Consider the following 21,668-nt stretch of genomic DNA (forward strand, 5'->3'; position numbering starts at 1 on the left):
CCCTATGAGACGTGGACAGGGCACTGCTGATACGTGCGGTACGCAGGCGGGGCGACCGAGGCTCAAGAGCCGGAGAGGCTCAGCGAGACAACCTACGGATTGTCGTCAGCCACCTCGTTGCAATTTGCTGACATCGTCATTGGCTGTCATGCCGGTGATCCCGGGCTCACCAGAGTGTTGAGTTCAGTGAAAGTTCATACAAGGTGTGGCGCCTTTGAGGAAGCTCGTTCTTTTTTTGGCATTCGGCCCGGTTGAGCCTGTGGACTCAACGCTCAACTCGCAGAGAGCAATGTGACGATCGGGATCAAAGGTAACGTTGAGCCGAGAGTAGGTGATGCGTTGTTCCGAACCATCAATTGTACCACGCTCCGAATGGAGCTGTCATCAGCCAGTGCCAAGGTGAACAAGCGCGTTGGCTCACAGCAGACATGTCGACCGACACGAGGTAAGGTCTCCATCGTCGACTCGGCCAAATGGACTCGGCCGTGATCGTATGCGAGGGTGAACGTTGAAAGGATTGACGATGGTGACAGGTCGTCGATGCTAGCCTCCTGGCAGCTTGCAAGGATCCCCGCTCCGTCTGCACAGCACTATCGCCATGCTGCAGGAGCCCTGTCTCCCAAAACCGAAGTTCAGAATCGGGTCTAACCAAATGCCGGCTTCCTCGGCTGACAGTTGTTCGAGGATTTCTCGTATTTGACCTGGACGATAAGTTACCTCGACACCATCATCGTCCTCTGTGCACTACATTTTCTGCAGAGAGAGCTGTCAACGGTACCGGCTTGGCGTCTCCCTCTGCCTTGGGACGGAAAGATTCCAAAGCCTTCTAGCTCTCTCGCGGGATTGTACGTCACCGAGTGACCCAAAGGGCGATAAGGTGAGGCGAGATGCGACCTAGGCGCGTGCCATCGTCAACTTTTGGGTAACATCCGCCATGGAAGCTTCCGCCGATTTGGGTTTGGTCTTGACACTTGCTGTGGGACTGGCAGCTCTAGAGTCATCCTTCTGGGAGCATTTCGGAAGGCTCGTCACGAGTCTGTTACAACCTTGACAGTGAACCATCAGAGATGTTGGCGTCCACGTTACCTTGGATCGCAGAAGACGGTGAAGCACATAGCAGGGTCATTCCGTCGCTGTGCCAATTCACGTCTCGTCGCGCAAGTGCTTCGCAAGCCGTCGAGCTGCGAGATCGCGTGGGACAGTTCCCGCAGCCGTTGGAAACTGGAACATGGAGGTGAAGGGACCTCGGGACACAGAAGCAGCGAGCAAAAAACCCGGTGGCCAGTGGCTGACTCCAGAATTGGATGATTCTTGACGCCGATACGCGCGATACGGCAGAAGGCGGCTGACCTCTTCTGCTCGCCTCACCACTCACTCTTTGGGGACTGGACCGTCTACGTCCTTTCCTTGTTTGGTCTCTACGAATTACTCATTGGGCAAGAGAAAGGCAGGCAGGCAACCAAGTATGCAGGCAGGACACGACAGACATGGTATCCATGTTCCTTTCTCTCTATGTGTGCCCGAGTCCAGCCATCCAGTGGCTTCCAAATAGGTGGTGTTGCTTAGTGAGGACGACAGGCCGAGTGCGCCTTCCTCGGGGTTGGATGTGTCGAGCGCATCGTATCGAATTGCACCGCGAGCCTTCACCCGCTCCTTCCGTGGCCGTGTTGATGATGATGTGAGCTGACTTTGGGCACCCACCTGCTTCTGCGCCTGCACTCTTGCCCTTCTTGCCACCACCACCACCATCACCATCACCACCACACTCCGCAGGCAGGCTGAATCACACCTGTGCCTGGTCCCTGCAGATTTGGGAGTACCTTCTTGTTGCTGTAGTCACTGCCTCTCTTCTTTCCTCTGTTGATATAAGTCAAACCTCTCACCTGCATCTTCCTCTCCCACAACCTCCTTCTACCCTCTCATCCCACCTCTCGCATCTCTTTGCACAGTCGTTATTGCACACAAGCACATCGTTGGTCTTCACCGACTCTCACCTTCGTTACTCGAAACAAGGTCAAGGCCAGGATACAAGTACACTCAACCAACACACCCTCAGGACAAGCACATCGCCAACCCCCAAGGCTAAGACCCTCGCTGCTCTCACCAGACAACCTTCGTTCAGACAAAATGAGACTCCTCCAGATCACCTCCTTCGCCGGTCTTCTGGCCTCTGCTCAGGCTGGCAAGCATTGGGGCACCGGCACCGGCACCCCTTCTGGAACCGGCCCCTCGGGTACTGCTCCTCCCACGAGCACTGCTTGGACGACCGTCGTCGTGCCCACTTACACTACCTACTGCCCGGTACGTTTTTCCTGTCTGAGTAGCTTTGCTCAACCACTCCTGACTGACATACTCTCCAGTCTCCTACTACCTGGGCTTGGAACAATGTGACCTACACTGTCACTTCTGCCACAACCATTACTCTGCGTAGGTCACCACTCTCTCGTCGTTCTCTCTCTTTCACACCACTATTGGCACCTTCCCTTCTTGCCTCTCTATTTTGACCGGTTCGGACAAGAAAACTCTCTACGACCAACCCCATTTTCCATGCACGAGGCTGACCATCTTACAGCTTGCCCATGTACTATCTCGGTCTCGACTCCTCAGCCCATCACCACCACCTCAACCTACACGACTGAGGTGCCTTGTGAGACCACAACGACTCCCTCAGGCGGCATTCCCTACCCGAGCGTTAACTCCACCGTCGTGGTGCCGCCTCCGCCTGTCACCCACTCCACCACCCCTGGTGGCCCTGGTGCCCCTACTCCTCTGCCGGGATCCTCTAGCACAGTGACCTCGACGACTGTGATTGTTAGCACACCTCCACCGTCGACCTTCCTGTCAGGAACCACTTCCATCGGCGGCGGCGGCGGCGTCCCAGCTCCGAGCCCTACCACTTTCTCCACTAACGCACCCACGAACACGCCTGTGGCTCCGACGTCGTCTCCTGCCGGTGTCGTCACTGCAGGTGCGCCCAAGATGGGATCTCCAGCCGGTGCTCTCGGCTTGATCGCCGGTATCGCAGCCTTCATCGTCTAATGTCTGATTGATTGATTGGCGATTGGGGGAATATGTCTCGAATGATTCTTGGACGATTTTGGACGTCTCATGATTGAGCAAGCTAATGATGGAGATGGATGCAAACTGTTTGTCATGACGTATACCCTTCTAGACTTTCCTTCACTGGACCAAGCGAAACGGCTGTCATTTACCAAAACCATGTCGGGAGTAATGGACTGGCGAAAATGGCGGATTTGATGGATTTGCTTTGGTAGCTTAGAGGCTTGACCTCGAACTCTCAATAGACCTTAATATTTGATATCAACCCCAGACCACAGGAGCTTCTCATTAAGAGCTTGTAAGCAAGACAACTTCTCCCAGCGGAGCACCAAAGAAGTGACCCGTAACCAAGCAGCGTCTATTCTCGTGACTAGGCCATAAGCAATGCCTTGCTACAAATATTCCCACCTTTAGAACCACCTCACTCTTCTCTAGTGGTCGGTCGTGGGAGGGCCCCGCCCGATGGCAGCTAGCCCCTGGGAAGACAGTGAGTGTATCCCAGAAAAGTGCCAGCACTTAGTTCAGATCATGCAGATCAATTTCTCTGCACATCTGAATCTAGGTCAGTCACTATCGGACCCATTTTGATAAGCTGGCTGATTTTCATGATCAATACCTATGAGATGACAAGGCAAAGAACCAATTGTGTCAATGTTGGAATGAAGTGTTAGTAAGGCTATGACTTTGTGCAACTCAAGCTGCAGAGCCATACAGACAGCACTCGAAGAAGGTAGCGATATGCTCGCGATGCCACATCACGCCCACCCAAATCCCACAACGAAAATCGAATGCGACATGTAAGCAATATCCACCCAGTCAACCCAATGACACCGGTCCACGCCGAAGCACATCGCATGTCAATACGAGGTTTCCCGGCCCGGGATTTGTCGGTCCCCCAGGCGCACGCTGTCAAGGTGGCCACCCCCACCGATCCTTATTGCCCCATTCGTGCATGGCACCCTCCCTCCCCATCAAGCCACTACCGGTTGGAACCGATAGCTTCTTCGCTACACACCATTCGCAGCCGCAACGGGCTTCCTGCATGTGTAAGCGCAGTCAATACCATCACCGACCATATAGTGTGCAGAGATCCAGAGCAGCGCGGCACACGCAGAAGAAGTGCGGTCCCGCTGGCCCTATGCGAGGCTGTGGCACCCCTGTCGATATCGGGGCGCATAAGCGTGGTAGTGCAGATCTGACTGCACGTTACGCCGTTCTGCTTCTTCTCACCGCGGGGGGTTTCTTTCTGTATTCGCTGGGTCCGGGGAGTTCTCTCTGACGCAGAGCAACGTGCCGGCCGTCGAGTGGTACACGGGCGCCATGCGGCCAGTTGGGCTGATGGGCTCATGCCGCTCGAAGGCGACTTCGGCCATCTCTCGCATAGCCGGAGTTATGAATTGTAGAGCTATTTGCCTTGTCACACGTGAATCTGCAGTAGATGTGTTTGTGCCCGAGGGATGGTCCACTCGCCGATTTGTATCTCTTTGTGCCACAAGAGATATTGGCACCGGAAGAAACCCGTGAAACAACTTTTTCAATGAACTTGTTGAGCATCCGGAAGAGCAAGTAATCAAATGAATTTCGAGCTCGTGCCGTGTTTAGGTATGCTTCGAGACTACCCAGTTCCAGTTTGCCAATCTGTTTTTTTGCCTCTCTCCATGAGTCCTCCATCTCTTGACTGAGGGTAGCAATCAAACTGATCCTTTGGAACAATAGCGTGTTTGCTTTGCTTCCAATTTTGGAGACAACATTTGCCTCAGACTATTTCTCCTACAAAATATTTGTCTTTTGAACTTATGTTGTTTGAAGTGAGATGTAGATGATCGCTAAAAGGTTTGTACCTTTGCTAACAAGTTCAGAACAAAGTCAGTGAATTCTTAGATTTATAATCGAAGATAAAATGAAGATTTCTTCGATACGGAAACACACGGGGACCAATGTGTAAAGGTTGAACATGATCAACATGACACCCCAGGTTTTGAGTGAAACAGCCCGGAATACTCTCAAGCCCTCTCTAGAATCTGAGCTTAGGCTAGCAACACAAGCTTCCTCATGCAATTGTCCACCAGCATAGCGATCTCCGCCTATGTAATCACCTGTCCCTTACATGGTCCATTCACTAGCCAGGGAAAGCACTAAAAAGTAATGATTTCAATACCATAGGCTTAGTGAGGTAGAGAAGCGCATGGGTGAAGATGTACCTGAGCACATCACCAATAACATCTCGGCCAAGATGAGTAGCGTACTTGTGGTTGCTAAGCTTCTTTGTCCCTTGATTACCCTATTTTTCTTGATAGCACAGGTCACTGGCAACATCCTACTCGGTGCTTGCCAAATTATGATTCGGAGAAGCATCGCGGAATCACAGAGGCACAACTGTGATAATTTTAGACCACGCTAAAATGTCCTGTGAAACTACCACTGACCAGAGATTCCAAATGTTCTAAGATCCCCTCTCAAGTTTTCATGCGTGGAGAGTACTGCACGTTTGCTCAGTCCCGCCAATGAAATTTCTTCCGTTCAGAATGGTATCCAGGCCCACGTTCTGGTTATGCAGCGTGACCTCCTGCGTGTGGACAGATCCGCAGTTCCGCGTGTCCCCGTGGTTCCTCTTGAACCGGATAGTTCCTTTCATCGGGATGCAATCGGTGTCCTTGAGCGCGACGTTGGGGTCGTAGTAGTTCTGGTTCACGAGCCAGCACCCGCCCCAGGTCACTGTGGCCTCAGAGTCGGTGATGTCGGAGACGCCGCAGCCACCCTCAATGCAGCGGATGTTGTCCTCGGTGGCGTCAAAGGTCAGGGCCTCGATGGAACACTGACTCTGCTCGTCCTCGTAACTGACCCTGACCAGCCCGTCGATGGTCTTGACGCCTTCGAGCCTGCCGCCGGCATCGTCGGGCATGTCAATGACTTGCTACAGTCTGTAAGGGAAATGAAAGACATCAGTTCTCCCGTGCGGCTTCGACCGAGCTGCCATCTGTCAAGGTCTCCGGGACGTACCTGCAGTCATCCGTGGTCTGACCTCCAGTGATGAGTTCTTTGGCTAATTTGACAAAAGGGTTTCCGCCGAGCTGAGGATGAATCGTATTAGAAAGTCTTTCCTTCAGCACCAGGCTTCAGCAGGCTGTTAAACCCGCATCGTGCCAAAAGCTCTTCTGCGTGCCAGAAATGCTTCCAAACGCAGTGTAGTAGATTTGTGATTGGGTTCATATACAGCACAAGTCGGACAGGTCCCACTCTGGCGTTTAGCGAGGCTGACGCTAGGTGCATCCATTAGTGGGTGAGGACTCGCCACTACTAGCTCGGTGGCGGGTGTGCAGTCGAGATCATACAAAGCCCCATGATGTGAGGGAGATAGCTGACTTAAGTGAAGGTGTGCTTCTTATTCCAAAGAGTGTGGAGTTGCTTGCAAATGAATGTAGAAGAGATGTCTTTGATGTTGGAAATCCTCCAAAACAATGAGCGAAGGCTCATCTGTTCAAGAAAAACTTTTTAAGTATGTACACGGCTGGAGTACCACTTATTGTACCAGCATGAACTGAGTCACATTCTTAATATCACAATGTCTCACGATTCTGGGTTCATTGTGTATTTCTCAGTGCCAACCGTGCATTTGGTAACTTTCTTTCTCCTAGTTGACCTGGGCGTTTCTATTTACAGCCCTATGAAGTGCCAGAGCGAGAAACATAGTTCGAAAAATGGAGTATGCCAAGTCCAGGCGGTTTCACAAAGCCTGGCTGTTAATATCAGTCCAGACTCCAGCTTCTGAATGACCCATATTAGTTGGAATGGTCCTGTAGACCAAGAGGAAGGTTTCATTTCAGTCCTATTCAAAATCAAGTCAGCTAAGTCCATCGTATGGCATGCGATTACCTATGTATACGTCCATTAGTGTCTTCCAACCCGCCTTGAGTCTGCTAACGATGTCATACTTTTGTCTGAAATTACAAGCCCCTTGTGAGCCCTCTTGGTGTTCCATTCGGCCATCCATCTCCAACCCTTGCTCGCCATCATCGGAATGTATCAATGGCCCGAGCATACTCGATGTCGCTAGTGCCTCGACTCTTCTAGCATAAGTTGCACCCGAGACTCGTGATATTGTCTCTCTTGCAAGCTGTGCTCCTAGAGATACGCACAATATCCGGATATTTCCGTCTTTGGTCTGTAGAAAGGCCTGATTTGTGCCGTGGAACTATACACAGCTCATAGGCGGTGTTACGGTCACCCTCTCCTCCTATCGAGGAGGCACATTGTCGCCATATTTTGATGTGGTATGCTTCAGTCCATTTTCGTCTCACTTTCTGATTTGTAGCTGGACTCCAGGGAACGATAATCCTGCTCGTCTTGTCGAGAACAAGACTGATCGTCACAGCGTATCCGGTTGGCTGGGCTAAGCGAGTATTGTGTGTAGATGGTGAAGGTATGAGGAATCTCTTCCACGAGGCATATACGGTTGACTGGTAGCTCATTTTAAAATGGGATCAGACTGGGGTAGCCTGCAATATCAGAAGCCTCGAGGAAACATTGCATATAGTTGGTAGTAATTGAAGATCCGACCTTGGCGGTAATCCAGGAAAGTCCGCTATTCAGCCTTTGAGGTTCCAAGTCTGTCAGATAGCGAAGTTGTCCTGAGCAAGAAAGAAAGTCAGTCTTTGCTCACAGGTCGAGGGCATTGTGTCTGGGATCTGTGCCAACACGTGATTGAATCTTGTGGACAGCTTGAGGTCCATAGCATTCGTGAGCTCGTGCCTTGACCATCTTGCTGAGTACCTGTCTTGTTTTTTTTAGCAGATTTTCCAGGTATCCCTATATATATCTACTATTCCTTGGCCTAGCAGCCCTGGTGCTCACTAGACCTGTTGGGTCGGTAGGAAAGGTGGAAGCAAGAGTTGATGTTGCAAACATTGCCTACTTCACAGGACTGAGGGCGCCTTCTGACAAGACCCCCAAAGAAGTTATTTAATTATACGCTAGCGTGGTCAAGCTCTGGAATTTCCCGGCAGGCAAAAAAAGAAAATCGAGAACCAGCTCTCTCTTTCTCTGTAAGTCTGCTTGAGTTTTCAGCAACAAACACCTTCACCCCGACCACCTGGTTCTGACCCAAACCTCAGCACGGTCGGCCTTCCCTCCTCCTCGCCACATCCTCCTCGCCACATCGCAGTATCAAGAACAACGATGGAGCCAAATGACGGTAATCCTGAGGACAGGCGCACTATTGGTGTGACCTTCAATCCCATTGGCAACGATGCCAGTGTTGCGCAACTCAACAACCCTGAGGTCTAGCATGCTTTGGAGGTAGGTTTGTCCAATCTGGTGATCTCAATACAGCATATGTTGACATCTTCAGGATGTGATGATGCGCAACGCGGCGCGCGACGCGGCGACTCAAGATGGACGCGACAACACCGCTGCTGTCGACCCTGGATTTCCAACATTCCCAACTACGTTGATGGAGGTGGGTCGACTCCAGTCTTTGGCTCAGGCAGCGGGCCTGGACTCTGTTGATGAGGATGCTCCAATTTGGAACCGTCGTGAGATGAGTATTGGTAGCGGCCCTACTTCTTCTATGACAGCCGAGGCCTCTACAACCACTGTCCCTGAGCCTGACAGTCAACCTGCCACGAGCCTTGCCCCTCGTAATACGGCGCCAGGCGGCAACATTTTCGCTCCCATGCCGGGAGAGCGTCGACTGAGCAGGATTGATCGTCTGCGCACGTTTGCGGCTGAGCATTACCCCCGGATCTCCCGACGGGGCCGCCAAATGTCCAACAACACCACCGAGGCTCGCACCCTTCCCCGTGCTTCAGTCAATGACACTGCTTTCGTGAGCGGTGCTGCCGGAGTTGACCGTGTTCCGGTCAACAACAACCTCTCCTTGAATAGCGCTATTATGGTCAATGGTCCTCCCCCTGTCAATAGTACCGCGTCAGTCAACGACATGGCCAATGTCAATGGGGATCACATCAATGATTACTATGCCACTACCCGAGTCAATAGCAACACCCAAACCGCTACTGGAAACAGCATTCATGCCAACCCCAACGTCTATGCCCACGGTCCCATTCGCTCGGCTTTCGCCTACCGCAGGGCTTCGGCCAACGCCAGGGCTTCTGCCAACCGCACCATGCCCTCCGCCAGCACTGCGCCGCCCACCAGCTCCGCGGCCCGCGACTCTAGCACGACCAACGGCAGAGCTCCAGATGCTATCATCGGTCACGTCACTGGAACTGGCCGTGTCAGCGCGCTCGGCCGTGTCTTCGGTCCTGAGGGTGGCACCAGGGGCGGTGCCATCCCCGTCTTCGGTCCCATGCCCGCAGCCGGCGGTGCTCCTGTGGTTGGCACTATGCCTGAGATTGGTCGTGTTGCCTACGTCACGGTCCAGGCCCCTGATGACCGGGTAAGTTGCCCAGGCCAGACATCAATAATGACAGCGTTGGGTTGTCTTGCTAACTGATGTTTTGTCCAGTTCTACACCCTTCGCATTGATTTGGTCAATGCTGCGCCCCAGGCGACTTACAATTTCTACATCCAGCTTCCGCCCTCTTCCTGAGCGTTTGGCCGACACTTGGTGATGCTTGGCTGGCATACAACTCTTGCCGTGGATGGATTTGGTGGTAGTGTGGCTTCTGCGTGTCCTTGGTTCACTTAGCTGGTTCTCCTTTCAGGATAGCAGCCAAAGGCTTTGGATGAATCCTGAGAGGTCGTACACTCACGAAGTGGGAGGCGAATCATCTTCTCTCGGAAAATAGTGCATTTGCGGGGCACGAGCACTTGGTCTATGGAATGCACGGTTGAATAATTGGTTTGAGCTGATGAAGGTTCGGCACGAGTAGATGAATTGGCACGATCAAAAGACCCAAAGTGGCATGACAGATGAGGAGTTGGCATGATTGATGACACCTCACACGAGCAGATGAGATATTGGCATGAGCACCAAAATGAATCTCACATTCTCGTGTGTTTGAGAAAGCACAGCTGTGCAATTACCATGGTGCCTCTCTCCTCTTTGTGCCTTGGTACAAGCATGTTACCTTGCAAATATTGAAAAGGCTCAAGCTGTTGATTATGCGCCCTGAAAGACTTCAAAATTGACCCCTTGTCAAAGTCCAGACGCTGCTGATGCCGTAGATCAAATACTCATGATTCGGATTCACCAGTCTTCGGGGCGTTTCATAACAATTTTCACGACGCGAAATGTACTGTACTTACCTGCATGCCGCATCCGGAGACAAGATAAGCCGTAGTGATATGAAAAGCAGGAGGTTGTCAGCATGTTGATAGTTACGCTCTGAACTTCTAACGATTGACATTGTGAAGCGAATCACTATGGGCAAGAGTTCTCAAAACGTAACAAACAATTTACAACAAGCCATGCCATTATTCATGGCCAATTGATTTTTGTACTTTGCGCTTGTCAGAAGATTCAACTTTGATTGGGTATCATTTTTCGTGAAGTGATAGTCTCGGCTTTTATAGTCCATCGTGCTCCTCACCGGGACAAGAATCCGGGGCGCTGCCTCTCCGAGGCCAAACCCGAGATGACTTGAAGGAGTTACCACGTCCAATAAACCATGTTCACCTCCTAGAGTAGGCTGTAGGCTGATGTACTGTCAGACATGGACTAAATGACAACATCCTGGACATGCTCTCCTGCTCCAAGAAGCCTCAAAATACATCGCAAACCCTAATAGAGTCTCTCAGCTCAAGGCATACCCTGGAGTCTCGCCCGGGAGTGCCTGTTGTTCAGGGCAGCAGGCAGCATGGACGCTAGAAACGGCCCCTAGCCATCAGACCCCCTGCCGCCAGGAGAAAGGTCCAGCCTCGAACGCGCCTCGCGCATGATGGCCTTGGCCTCTTCCACGTCCTGGCCATCCTGGCAGAGCTCATTCGCCAGGCGGTTGGCCGTGTCGAAGTCGGCGTGTCGCATGGCATACTTGGCTAGCCACATCCTGGCCCTGCTGGTCACATTTGTGACGCCTATTCCTTGGTTCTGTCTGTCCCGCTCGTCGTTGTCCTCGCCCTCGTCCGATAGTATGTCGCTGTGCTTGGTTGCGTTATCGCCCAGGTTGTCCACGTTGCCGTCCTCCTGGACGATACACAGCTCCATGTAGGCCCTAGCTTCCTCTTCTTCGTCCAGGCTGTCGTACATATGCGCGATCTGTACCAGCACCTCCGTGTCCAGGCGGCCGAGCGCCGTGCGGTCGAAACCTGTTGCAGCGCTGCCAAAGCTGCTGGCCGAGGATTCGTAGTAAGTGTCAGCCAGCAAAGCTCGCTTGAGTGCCTTGATACCGTCTCGTTCGCGGCCCAGCTTCTGTAGACACGTGCCGACCGCCATCCACATTTTGCCGTCCCAGGGTCGCAGACCTGCCGCCTTCTTGTAGTACCAAAGAGCGTACTGATACATCTCCAGCATCTCATACGTTTGCCCAAGACCATACCAGGCCCGATAATCTCTCCGGTTGATGTCCACCGCCCGCCGATAGGATTCGATAGCAGCGTGCGTGTTCTTGAGTTCCACATATTCATGTCCCATCAGAGTCCATGCGGATAAGCATGACCTGTCGAGCGCCAAGGCTCGACGAAAATATTGCACAGCCTTCTCGTGTTGCGATAGCAAGGAGTAGTAGTTGCCGATAACAACGCATGACTCTGGTCGGAACTTGTCGATGCTAGAGCAGAGGTGAGCTAAGAAGGCCAGCTTTGGCCTTTCATTGAGAACATAGAGGATGTTGGAGTAAATGTCAAGACTGTCCAGGCGATGAGGGTGGAGGGAAAGGAGATGACTGAAACGTGTTGAGGCATCTTTGAGCTCTTTGGTATGGTAAGACAGGAGGGCTGAACACGTGAGCAGAAATGGGGAGTCCGGGAAGATTGCTAACAGCTGGTCGAGTGCTGTTCCCAGCTCATTTGTTGGTTGATAAAGCTCCAGCGATGTGTGGATATGGAACATGTAAGAGACGATGTGTTGTGGGAGGCGAGGCACGATCTTGTTGAGCTGTAATAGTTTCGTTAGAGAACGAGCCTGTTTTCAACCAATGTGTTCATGAACTAACCATTTCGACTCTGGTGATGGCAGAAGTCATCTCAAGCCAGCAGCCCCAATTCATGGGAAATAGATGAACACTCTTCAAAAACCATGCCATCGCCTCGTCAGTATTCTTCTCTTTCGCCAGGATCATGCCATAGCTGTGGTTATGTTAGTAATTTCAGACGCCCGACTTTCGACACCAACACATACAGGTATTCCAGCCAGCCCTGGCTACCCTCACCAGATTGATCTTCGTTCCGCTCCTCGAACCAAGTCTGGAGATAGCGGCTCACAATCGGCAGCTGCTTGTTGCCTACTGAGCCGAGGTCTTGAGGGCCCATAACCATCTCCGAGTCCTCGTCTTTCCTCTTCTCTCCGGAAAGCATCTTTGCATAGAGCGCCAAGAACAAGCTCTTCTGGCTCAGCTCCGGGAGGATACTGGGCTTGAGGTTGAATATACTATGAGTGGGGATCATGGACTCTTTGCCTTTGGTGGTCTTCAGTTGAGAACTTAACGGTGAGTCCTCGCCTTTTGGAGACAGCACGCTAGATAAAAGGGAATCTGGCAGGAAGACTGCAGTGCATCGGTCGAATTCCCGACAATCAAAGAATGACTTGGCGAGCAGGTACTTGTTGAACTCGCGAGCCTCGAGCTGGGCCTCCTTCTCATCGGGGTTTGGAGTCAAGATTGCAGGCATGTAGCCTCGAGGGGTGTTGTTCAACTTGGAGCCTTCATCCTCAGGGGTTGACTCTGGAAGCACATCCAGCAACTCAGCAGCCCTATGATCTGTGGTTAGTGGTTGTGTATGGCTGACCTGGCAGATGAGTTCTAGGAGGACGAACCACTTTGCTGATTGATACAGACATCTCTCTGAACACTTGACGACAGCATCCTGGAGTGATGCCCGCAGGTTGATGATGTCCTGCTGGGTGAACACCATCGTGGTAGAGTAAAGGGTGTGACCCAATTGGGTCAATGTCAACACCCCTGGCACTCAGGTTGATGAGATGGGGATGACCTCAACCCCAGAAGGACACGGCTTTGGGCGAAAGTGAAGTCACCACCTTTCTTCAGCTTCTGCCAATCCTTGTGATATTATTCTCGGGCTCTCCGACGCTGGGATGGATGTTGTTCGAATGCACGCAGCAGGTGAGGTACACCAGGTCAGGTGCAGTTGATCCACGGTGGTGGTATTATTCAAGCGTGTAACGCGTCCCGCCCTGAAAGATCGGCCAGCTCTTTAGCAGGGGGTGCCCCTGCACCTTGCCCTTAGCGGGCGCAGAAGAGGTAGTCTAACCCCGCCAAGGGACTTTCCATAATTTTGTTTATCTTGAATTGGCCGCGGACTATAACCTCCAGGGCTGACTCCAAATGACTCCTTTATTTACTCGGTGACATAAGAAACGCCTTACTCACTCACCTCCCCTCACTTGCCAGCCAGTAGAACCAGCCGTGGCACGCAAATTCGTCTTCGATTATCACCACCACTCCCGCCTCAACGCAGCCACGACCTCATAGGTACCCACAGCAGCCATGGCGCAAAGAACGACCCTGAAAGAATTCGAGGCTGTCTTCCCCAAGTTGGAGGCCGACCTCGTCGAGCATGCCCAGAAGTACAACCTGCCCCAGAAGCAGCTTGACTGGTACAAGGCTGTAGGTGTCCCAGCGCATGTGTCGTGATTATGGATGCCGCACCTATCAAAGACACAATCAAGTCTCTAATTTACACTGTCTCGTCTTCTACAGAGCTTGGAAACCAACGCTTGCGGAGGCAAATGCAACCGCGGCATGTCTGTCCCAGACTCCGTGTCCATGCTACTGGCCAGGCCTCTCTCGGAGGACGAGTACTTCCACGCTGCCACCCTGGGCTGGTTGACCGAGCTGCTCCAGGCCTTCTTCCTCGTGTCCGACGACATCATGGACACCAGCATCACGCGCCGCGGCAAGCCATGCTGGTACCGGCAGGAAGGCGTGGGCATGATCGCCATCAACGACGCCTTCATGCTCGAGGCTGCTATCTACACCCTCCTGAAGAAGTACTTCCGGTCCCACCCGGCCTACGTCGACCTGATCGAGCTGTTCCACGAGACCTCATACCAGACCGAGCTCGGCCAGCTGACCGACCTGATCACCGCCCCCGAGGACAACGTCGACTTGGACAACTTCTCCATGGAGAAGTACCGCTTCATCGTCATCTACAAGACCTCCTACTACTCCTTCTTCCTGCCCGTCGCGCTCGCGCTGCACCAGCTGAACATCGGCACGCCTGAGAACCTGAAGCAGGCGGAGGATATCCTGATCCCCATGGGGGAGTACTTCCAGATCCAGGACGACTACCTTGACAACTTTGGGCTGCCAGAACACATTGGCAAGATCGGAACCGACATCATGGACAACAAGTGCTCGTGGCTGGTCAACCAGGCCCTGGCGATCTGCACGCCCGAGCAGAGGAAGATCCTTGACGACAACTACGGTCGCAAGGACAAGGACAAGGAGGCTGTCGTCAAGAAGCTCTACGACGAGCTGAAGCTCGAGCAACGATACAAGGAATATGAGGAAAAGGTTGTCAGCGAGATCAAGGACAAGATTGCCAAGATCGACGAGACCCAGGGCCTGAAGAAGGGAGTCTTCGAGGCCTTCCTGGCCAAGATCTACAAGCGCAGCAAATAAGCGTGAACTTTTGGCCTCGCCTTGGTAACTTAGACGCTACATAAACGCAGAACGTCGGTGCCGGGTTCCAGGACATGCTGCTCTGGAGGCATTTCACAATAGAGTTGTAATAGACGTAGCTCACTGAGCCTAATACTTCAATCTTCTGAACACAATGACATCCGCCAGCCTAGATGACCAGAGGCTCCTATTTCCCATTTCATGCTTCATCAGTGGAACGTATTGTACAATACACAAAGGGAAAGTCGACAGGATACGAATGAACCCAAACTCCTGGCAAAGGCAAGAACCATTCTCCCAATTGAAACCCCTCTACCTCTCTCCAAATACCAACACAGCACATGCGCTCGCCCCAACCTCCCCTATTGAGCCCACCCATCACCCAAGCGCCCCTCACAGCGCCAAGTTATAGCTATACTCATCCTCCATATTCTGGCTGACCCACAGCACGACACTGCTCAGGCCAACCAGGGCGTTCGCGACGACGTTCTCGACGCCCATGCCCATCATGGGCCACTCGACGCTGGGGACGACGAACTTGAGCACGAAGACGGTGACGCCGCCGGCCATGCCGCCGGCCAGGGCGGCGAAGCCGAGGAAGAGCACGACGCGGGCCTTCCAGGCGACGCCGGACCCGCTGTACGAGAACGAGTCGGCCGACAGGCGCTGCTTCTCGACCGAGTTGATGATGAGCATCCCCAGCGACGAGAAGATGAGCGGCAGCCAGTCCACGAACGTCACGTGCACGTCGGACCCGTTCAGCGCCGACTTGGACCACACCGAGGCGTCGAGGAGGACGTAGAAGGCGAGGGAGAACTGTTGGGAGCCCCCGGCGTGTTAGCTTTTCTCGCATTTCTTGTCGGATATACGTTGCGGATGGGGGTTGGTATCAGTCGTTGCCCCCGATGATGCAGAGGCCGCGTGGGGTTGGGCTTGGCTGGGACGTTGCAGGACCTACCAGGGCGCCGGCGCTGTAGACGCCTGCGTTGCGGGCGTAGACGCTGTTGAGCCACTCCGGCTTGCGGAACTTCCAGAGGCGCTCCTCGGACATGATGGCGAGTGTGATAGGGTGGGGAGGGGAGGTAGATAGGTAGGTTGGTGTCTCGAGTGGGCTGTGACACTAAAGGTCGTATTGGGTGTCCCTTTGATCGCGGGAATGTGCGGCAGATTCGTAAGTCAAGTCTCGGTGCAGTGGTGGCTTAGGAATGCGGTGAAGCCAGTATCCGTCGGGGTATATTAGGACTGATTGTCGGCGAGTCGATGGCTGATGGGTTGGGACGTCTAGAGGGCTGAGGATGACGACGAGCTTGGAGGAGCTTCCTGAGCTGCGTCAGGCTGCCTGCCGGTTCGACCTGAACCCTGAGGCGTGAGGACAGGGGGCTTTAAGGGCGCCCAGGCTGGGGTATGTGCGCGGCTCAAGACGTCTTGCACATGCAAGAAAGGGCAGCCAGTCCATTAAACCTCACTCTTTAGCATTTGGTGTGTAGGACAGTGTTATACATGTCATGTTGTGATCTCACATGAAACTTTGAGCACAGGATACTGTACAGCCTCTTTCTAGTCGACACCAACATGACGACGACTGCTTGAGCCCTGGGTTCCACGACACCTTGAGCGATTGCATCCGATGACAGGTGACGATGATGCATTGATACTTGCTCCGGAGGTCAGAATTACAACGGGCAAGCTGCAATGATCACAGCCACGAAAGAACGTTCTAGTAACAGCGACTCCTTTGAGTACGCGTGATATAGTGATGTGACACGGGCGGTGGCCCAAAGAGCCCAAGGAAACATTGCAAAGTCAACAGTTGAAGGCTCCTCAACAGGGCGATTTATTGAAGTCTGGCTCAGGCCGGCCCGCCGTCACTCGCAGGTGTAACCAGATGGAAAGGCCGTGTTCGTCATCTCCATCAGGGCACGCCTCTGACGTCCCTCGGCATTGTTCGTGAGTCCTCCCCCCGTCATTGCTAGAGCTTTCTGATGTTTTCTTCCCATCCAACAATCAACCACAAACGCCTCAAGCAGACCACCTCCAAATCTAGAACACACGAGGTCAGACTACCGCCTCGGCCTTGAATGCGTAATTAGTGAAGAATATTCGGTTCGACGGTCGGACAGCCCCCAGCCTGGCGGTGTTGAGCCCTTGTCTATTCCGCCAGAGTAATATACACAAAACAAAACCCCACATGGCAAAAGAGGTAGAAGACGGGGTTATTAATTGTATCCTTTCGCTTCCAAAACGGCCACCAAATGCTGGCCGGAGCTGAGGGAGAGAGAACGCAAATTTCGAATGTGGTGTTCGTACAGAAGGCGTGCCAGAAGCCAACACAACCTAAGCCGTGGCCGTAATGGCGAGTGTTTGGAAACAAGCCGCGAGTCTCTTTGACGATGGCCTATCTCGGCCAACGGTCGCGCGAGGATGACGGACGCACAAGTGGCTGAAGGAGAGAACGGTTTCGTCTAGGGTCGAGGCTTCGTCAAAACGCCGTAAACGCCAATCCCCTTGTTACGGGATATATATGCTCTTCCCATTCGTTGCAGGTATCATGTTCTTCATCGCGGAATTCCATCAGATCTCAATCTCTTTCATAGCCTCATCTGATACCATGGGCTTCTTCCCGTTGACCTTGGCCGAGGAGGGAGATTCGGATTCCGCGCTGTCTGAAGTCTCGCCCTTGGTCAAAGCTGCAAGCCTCGGTGCGCTACTCTCCTCGCCACTGACTCTGGGGGTCTCCACCTCCACGAGTTTCTCTGGCTTCGTAATTCCAAGTCCGTTGGGGGAATCCTGAAGCGCGGCCTCCTCTGTGACGCGAGCCAAAGGGCTCGCCTTGCCATTCGCCCGCATGGGACTAGCCAGAGGCGAGCTGCCGCTGAGCCGGTGGAGCGAGCGTCCACGAACCTCACCGTTGGGTTCCGTCGGGCTGGTGTAAGGTGAGCTTGGTCCCGTCGGGGTGCCGGATCCCGGAACGCCTGATTTCCTCTTCGCAGCTCGGGCTGCCGCTCCACGGCCGTACTTCTGGTCCATCCTCCACCTCAAGATGTCGAAGTAGCCCGGCTCAACGCGAGCCGCCTTAAACTCACGCAACTTGAGCTCCTGGCTGTCCTCGTCGATGAACCACTTGCCACTGTTCAGATCGTCCGCAACCAAGGCCAGGAAATGACCCCAGGAGCGGGCCACGACGTACTTTGTGTCGTAGTCACGGCCGAAAAGAATGATTTGGCCCCAGTTGCCCTTGGGTCCGGGCGCGAGGTCGACGGCCAAGTTGTTTCCACCCCAGTCTCTGACCATAGGAATCCAGGCGGGGTGAGCATAAGCTTTGCGGATCGAGTCCGGAGGGACAGATTCCTGACGAGATATAAGGGTCTCCCTCCAAGCCGCCTTGTCCTGTGGGTTCGGGCTCGGGGCAGATTTCGAAGACGAAGCCTCGCTGCTCCCGCCAAAAGCCTTGGAGGGGACCACTGGCTTCACGACTGCCGTGTCAAGTAGAAACTGTTGGTTGACCTTGCGCCACTGATCCCAATCCTGCACCATCTCTTCGCAGTCGAGAAGCATGTTGCTGAAGATAATACCGGTAGGCATGCCGCCCCTCTCCTGACCATCATGGACCTGGAGGGAATCACGAACATCGGGAGGAAGGGTGCAGTCCAGCTGGTGTTCCAGCTCGTTCAAGTCGTTGACAGTGCATCCCTCGCAGAGCTGGTCAAAGAGCTCGGGGTAGTTTTCTTCGGCCCACGAATCGATACGCTGCCACGAGTGGGTCACGGGTGGCGGAGGAGGCATGCCGTCCTGGAACGACTGCATAGGGATCTCGCCGACAGGGCTCTGCATTTCGAAACCGTCGTTGGTGTTGGCACGAGCGAGCTGGGAGCGCATTCCGGGCGAGTATGGCCTGCTTCCGCCTGGGCTTTGAGGAATGGCGGGCGAGACCGGGGCGCCATTGTACGAGGTCGAACTCTCAAGGTGGGTCAGGGAGCTTCGGCTGTTGTAGTCGGCGTAGGGGGATGTTATGTCTGCTCGAGACTCGGAAGCCGTCGCGACTGATGTGAGGCCACCCTCGCCGAGGGGGACGTGTCGGCCAGATCGGTATGGAGAGTCGTGGCCGGAGTCTGTGATGATTTTCAGCATTCATCGGTGGTGGAGGCACGAGAGCAACTACGCACGTCTGTCATAACTGGTCATTGTATGCCAGAAAGACTTGAAGGCGGAGCCGAGTCTGTTTGTGGTCAATGGACCTCGGTCAGCCTTTGTTTGTTCGCCACAGCGATTTCCTCAAGATCTGGGGGATGAACGTACGGGTTCGCCATCCTGAGCAGCTGTTCAGCAGTGATGCCACGTCGGACCGGGTTGCTGGACAGAAGAAGACGCGGATGTTTTGTCGTTTGCAGGAAAAGGGGGTTGGATGGTGGTGGTCCAGGCCCAAGGAGAAAGGAGAAGGAACCTAAAGAACGTGGGTCTTTTCGTCACCGTTGGTTGCCCGGTGGAATTTACCCGACAGAAGTCGCAGCGACCAACGCGGTCAGCAGGGAAAGGAAACGAAGGTTGTAGAAAAGTTGCCGAGAGATGCACCGCAGAAAGTTGGCTGGAGTGTCAAACTGCACGATCGACAGGTTCGCGGTAGAAGCTGTGAATTGAGTTGACGCCTTCTCGTGTGCGGTTTAGTGTTTACCGTCCGTTGGTCGGCTTTTTTGGCGCCCAGTCGGCGGCGGGCGTGGGCGTGGGAGTGGGCGGCGGGCGGCGACTCTTTTCTTGTGTGTGTGATTCTTTGTCTAGCGGAATGTCGCAGCTTTCAAATCATCCATCCATGCCAGGGCCCAATCTAGGAGCGAGTCAGATTGGCTTGGACTTGGGGCTTGGTTGTAGTTCCGTTTGTGACTGTCTGTCTTTAAAAAAGGAAAAAGAAGTCCAAAACGAGTGTTGGACGCTGACAAGTGGCTGGGCAGGACAAACGCACACTCACGCACGCACACAATCAGTCAATCGGTCCTGGAAGCGACGGTGTGATGTTGGGTGTGTTGTGACAAAAGAAGATAAGAAAGAAGCTGGACGGATGAGGACTCAGTCGAGAGGCGGCGAGCGAGTGGCCAAGCTGCTTTGCTTGGACATCCAGGGCAATTTCACGGAAAATGCAGACTGCAGAGCCCTCTCTTGTAGTCTTCCAATGAGTGGCCGAATAGTAAAGCGGCGGTGGTACCTTGGACCTGGACCTGGGAGCACCAGTACACCCAGGCCAGAGCTTCATCCCTTAAAATGGACGCACCGTGCCTCCTCCCCCTCCCCCCTCCCCCCTCCTCATCAATCTAAATTTCCCTGCCCTGCCGTTAGTTAGGAGGAAGGGGCGTTGTGTAGGTGTGCCCAGGTGGTACGGAGCACAGTCGGACAGGTACTTGCAGTACAGTAGAAACCATCTGGGATACCCGGGTACTTTGCTTTTTGCCCAATTTCCGCCATGCACTCCTGTCTCTCCCTATCATTCATTAGCCTACCAGTCTCACCACTCCCCATTCCCTTTCTTCAGCAGCCAATCTTGATCAACACCTCTCCACGTCTCTCTCAACCCCCTCTGTTTTTATGTGTAGGTGTGTGTGTGTGTTGTGGTGTGTGATTGTAAGCTTCGTCATTCCTCCCTCCCGCAGGCCTCACCAGCTAGCGCACTGCACGCCTACCACAGTAGCAGAAGCTTGAAATCCCACCCTGGACCACCTCAGATTTCGACGATGCCTATCAGCAAAGACTGCCATCCTGCTGCTGCCAACTTGCTTGGTCCAGTTCTCACATGCAAACATACAAGGGCAATGCCTGCTGTGCGGCCTCTCTCTACTGCGCATACGAACCACAAGCACGTCCTGACTCTTGCCTCCATGAACGTCGTCGCCACGAACACGTCGTTCGGTTCTTTGTCTTCTTGCCCGCCCATCAGCCTGCCTGCTTGTGCGTGCAGTATCGAGGCTCAATATCCTGCCCGCGAGGAGGTTGAAGATATCCTCACGGGCAGCTGCTGCTTGCCGTCCCCCGACTACCCCTAGCCCCTGTCTGGATCATGGATCCGGTCCTCGTCTAGATGGAGCGTTGGATGGGAAGTGGACACAGCATTTATTGGACAACGCGGCCTGGCCAACCACGGCTCCATTTCGACGCAAATGCCGTCAGGGGCACCAGGGGGCTGGAGGAACCCCCCAGCAACCCCCAGCCCATGCCACTTCGGCGTTGCCACACTGCACTACCACAGCACTACCGCACGACTAGACGACCACCACCTACCACAGAATCCGTGATCGCCCGCCGTCGCGTCTCCTTTGGGTCGCCTCAGCTCTGAGTCTCTGGTTCTGTTACTCTGCTGCGCCCTGGGAAACCGCATTCCCGCGTCATACCGAGACACTCTGGGCGGGAGTTGATCTGTCGCCACCTCAGATTGTCTCGTCTCCAATCCGCAACCGGGCGGGAGTTCACTTCGTGTGAGCTTGTCCATGGTGTCACTGATCGTCCTGGTGCGCCAGCCATGTCATGAATATCACGAGATATAAAAAGACACATGCAGGATCGCCCACCAGATAGACGAGCTTGGAGCCGGAAAAGTCTTGGTAAACGGCTGCCTCCAGAAACATCAGACAGATATTCCCTGGACGGCACCTGATACCCCGCATTCCGCGATTAGCAACAACCTTGGGACCTCGGACTGACCCTTCTGACTGGGACAGTCTTGTTTCCGCTTCGGTGACAGAAAACGTGGGCTAGCTAATATGCGACGACCATTGCAGCTCCTTGTGTGCACGCAAGGATAGGCTGGCAGCTCCCGGCAGAGCCAGCCCGCAATCAAGCTTGCTTGTCAATGCAGAGTTTATGGAACGCCGTTCCAATGCCGTTGTGCCCAAAATGAGGTTATCTCACTGCCAAGTTCTTTCCATCCTA

The 21,668-nt window shown here is 53.7% G+C and overlaps 8 protein-coding genes across 8 annotated transcripts; 3 read left to right on the forward strand and 5 right to left on the reverse strand.

Annotated features, from left to right (window-relative positions):
- Positions 1-2,127: 2,127 nt before the first annotated feature.
- Positions 2,128-3,039, forward strand: J7T55_005200 (uncharacterized protein; the record flags this gene model as incomplete). The annotated part of the gene is made up of 3 exons (XM_053144578.1): positions 2,128-2,301; positions 2,361-2,427; positions 2,573-3,039. The coding sequence occupies 3 exons, from the start codon at positions 2,128-2,130 to the stop codon at positions 3,037-3,039; spliced, it is 708 nt and encodes a 235-aa protein (XP_052992924.1).
- Positions 3,040-4,039: 1,000 nt separating this feature from the next.
- Positions 4,040-4,442, reverse strand: J7T55_005201 (uncharacterized protein; the record flags this gene model as incomplete). Its single annotated transcript, XM_053144579.1, has 3 exons — positions 4,040-4,067; positions 4,134-4,217; positions 4,291-4,442. The coding sequence occupies 3 exons, from the start codon at positions 4,440-4,442 to the stop codon at positions 4,040-4,042; spliced, it is 264 nt and encodes an 87-aa protein (XP_052992925.1).
- Positions 4,443-5,524: 1,082 nt separating this feature from the next.
- On the reverse strand, positions 5,525-5,962 carry J7T55_005202 (uncharacterized protein; the record flags this gene model as incomplete). Its single annotated transcript, XM_053144580.1, has 1 exon — positions 5,525-5,962. The coding sequence occupies one exon, from the start codon at positions 5,960-5,962 to the stop codon at positions 5,525-5,527; it is 438 nt and encodes a 145-aa protein (XP_052992926.1).
- A 2,273-nt stretch (positions 5,963-8,235) lies between these two features.
- On the forward strand, positions 8,236-9,610 carry J7T55_005203 (uncharacterized protein; the record flags this gene model as incomplete). The annotated part of the gene is made up of 3 exons (XM_053144582.1): positions 8,236-8,337; positions 8,408-9,457; positions 9,527-9,610. 3 exons carry the CDS (start codon positions 8,236-8,238, stop codon positions 9,608-9,610), a joined length of 1,236 nt encoding a protein of 411 aa, XP_052992927.1.
- Positions 9,611-10,840: 1,230 nt separating this feature from the next.
- J7T55_005204 (uncharacterized protein) lies at positions 10,841-13,029 on the reverse strand (the record flags this gene model as incomplete). The annotated part of the gene is made up of 4 exons (XM_053144583.1): positions 10,841-12,055; positions 12,114-12,246; positions 12,299-12,868; positions 12,932-13,029. The coding sequence occupies 4 exons, from the start codon at positions 13,027-13,029 to the stop codon at positions 10,841-10,843; spliced, it is 2,016 nt and encodes a 671-aa protein (XP_052992928.1).
- Positions 13,030-13,622: 593 nt separating this feature from the next.
- J7T55_005205 (farnesyl pyrophosphate synthetase) lies at positions 13,623-14,759 on the forward strand (the record flags this gene model as incomplete). The annotated part of the gene is made up of 2 exons (XM_053144584.1): positions 13,623-13,742; positions 13,836-14,759. The coding sequence occupies 2 exons, from the start codon at positions 13,623-13,625 to the stop codon at positions 14,757-14,759; spliced, it is 1,044 nt and encodes a 347-aa protein (XP_052992929.1).
- Positions 14,760-15,152: 393 nt separating this feature from the next.
- Positions 15,153-15,810, reverse strand: J7T55_005206 (uncharacterized protein; the record flags this gene model as incomplete). Its single annotated transcript, XM_053144585.1, has 2 exons — positions 15,153-15,575; positions 15,718-15,810. 2 exons carry the CDS (start codon positions 15,808-15,810, stop codon positions 15,153-15,155), a joined length of 516 nt encoding a protein of 171 aa, XP_052992930.1.
- A 1,520-nt stretch (positions 15,811-17,330) lies between these two features.
- On the reverse strand, positions 17,331-19,066 carry J7T55_005207 (uncharacterized protein; the record flags this gene model as incomplete). Its single annotated transcript, XM_053144586.1, has 3 exons — positions 17,331-18,868; positions 18,923-18,975; positions 19,056-19,066. The coding sequence occupies 3 exons, from the start codon at positions 19,064-19,066 to the stop codon at positions 17,331-17,333; spliced, it is 1,602 nt and encodes a 533-aa protein (XP_052992931.1).
- Between the last annotated feature and the right edge of the window lie 2,602 nt (positions 19,067-21,668).

Source organism: Diaporthe amygdali (assembly GCF_026229845.1).
Source record: "Diaporthe amygdali strain CAA958 chromosome Unknown NODE_17_length_903054_cov_64_435670, whole genome shotgun sequence".
Lineage (NCBI taxonomy): Eukaryota > Fungi > Ascomycota > Sordariomycetes > Diaporthales > Diaporthaceae > Diaporthe > Diaporthe amygdali.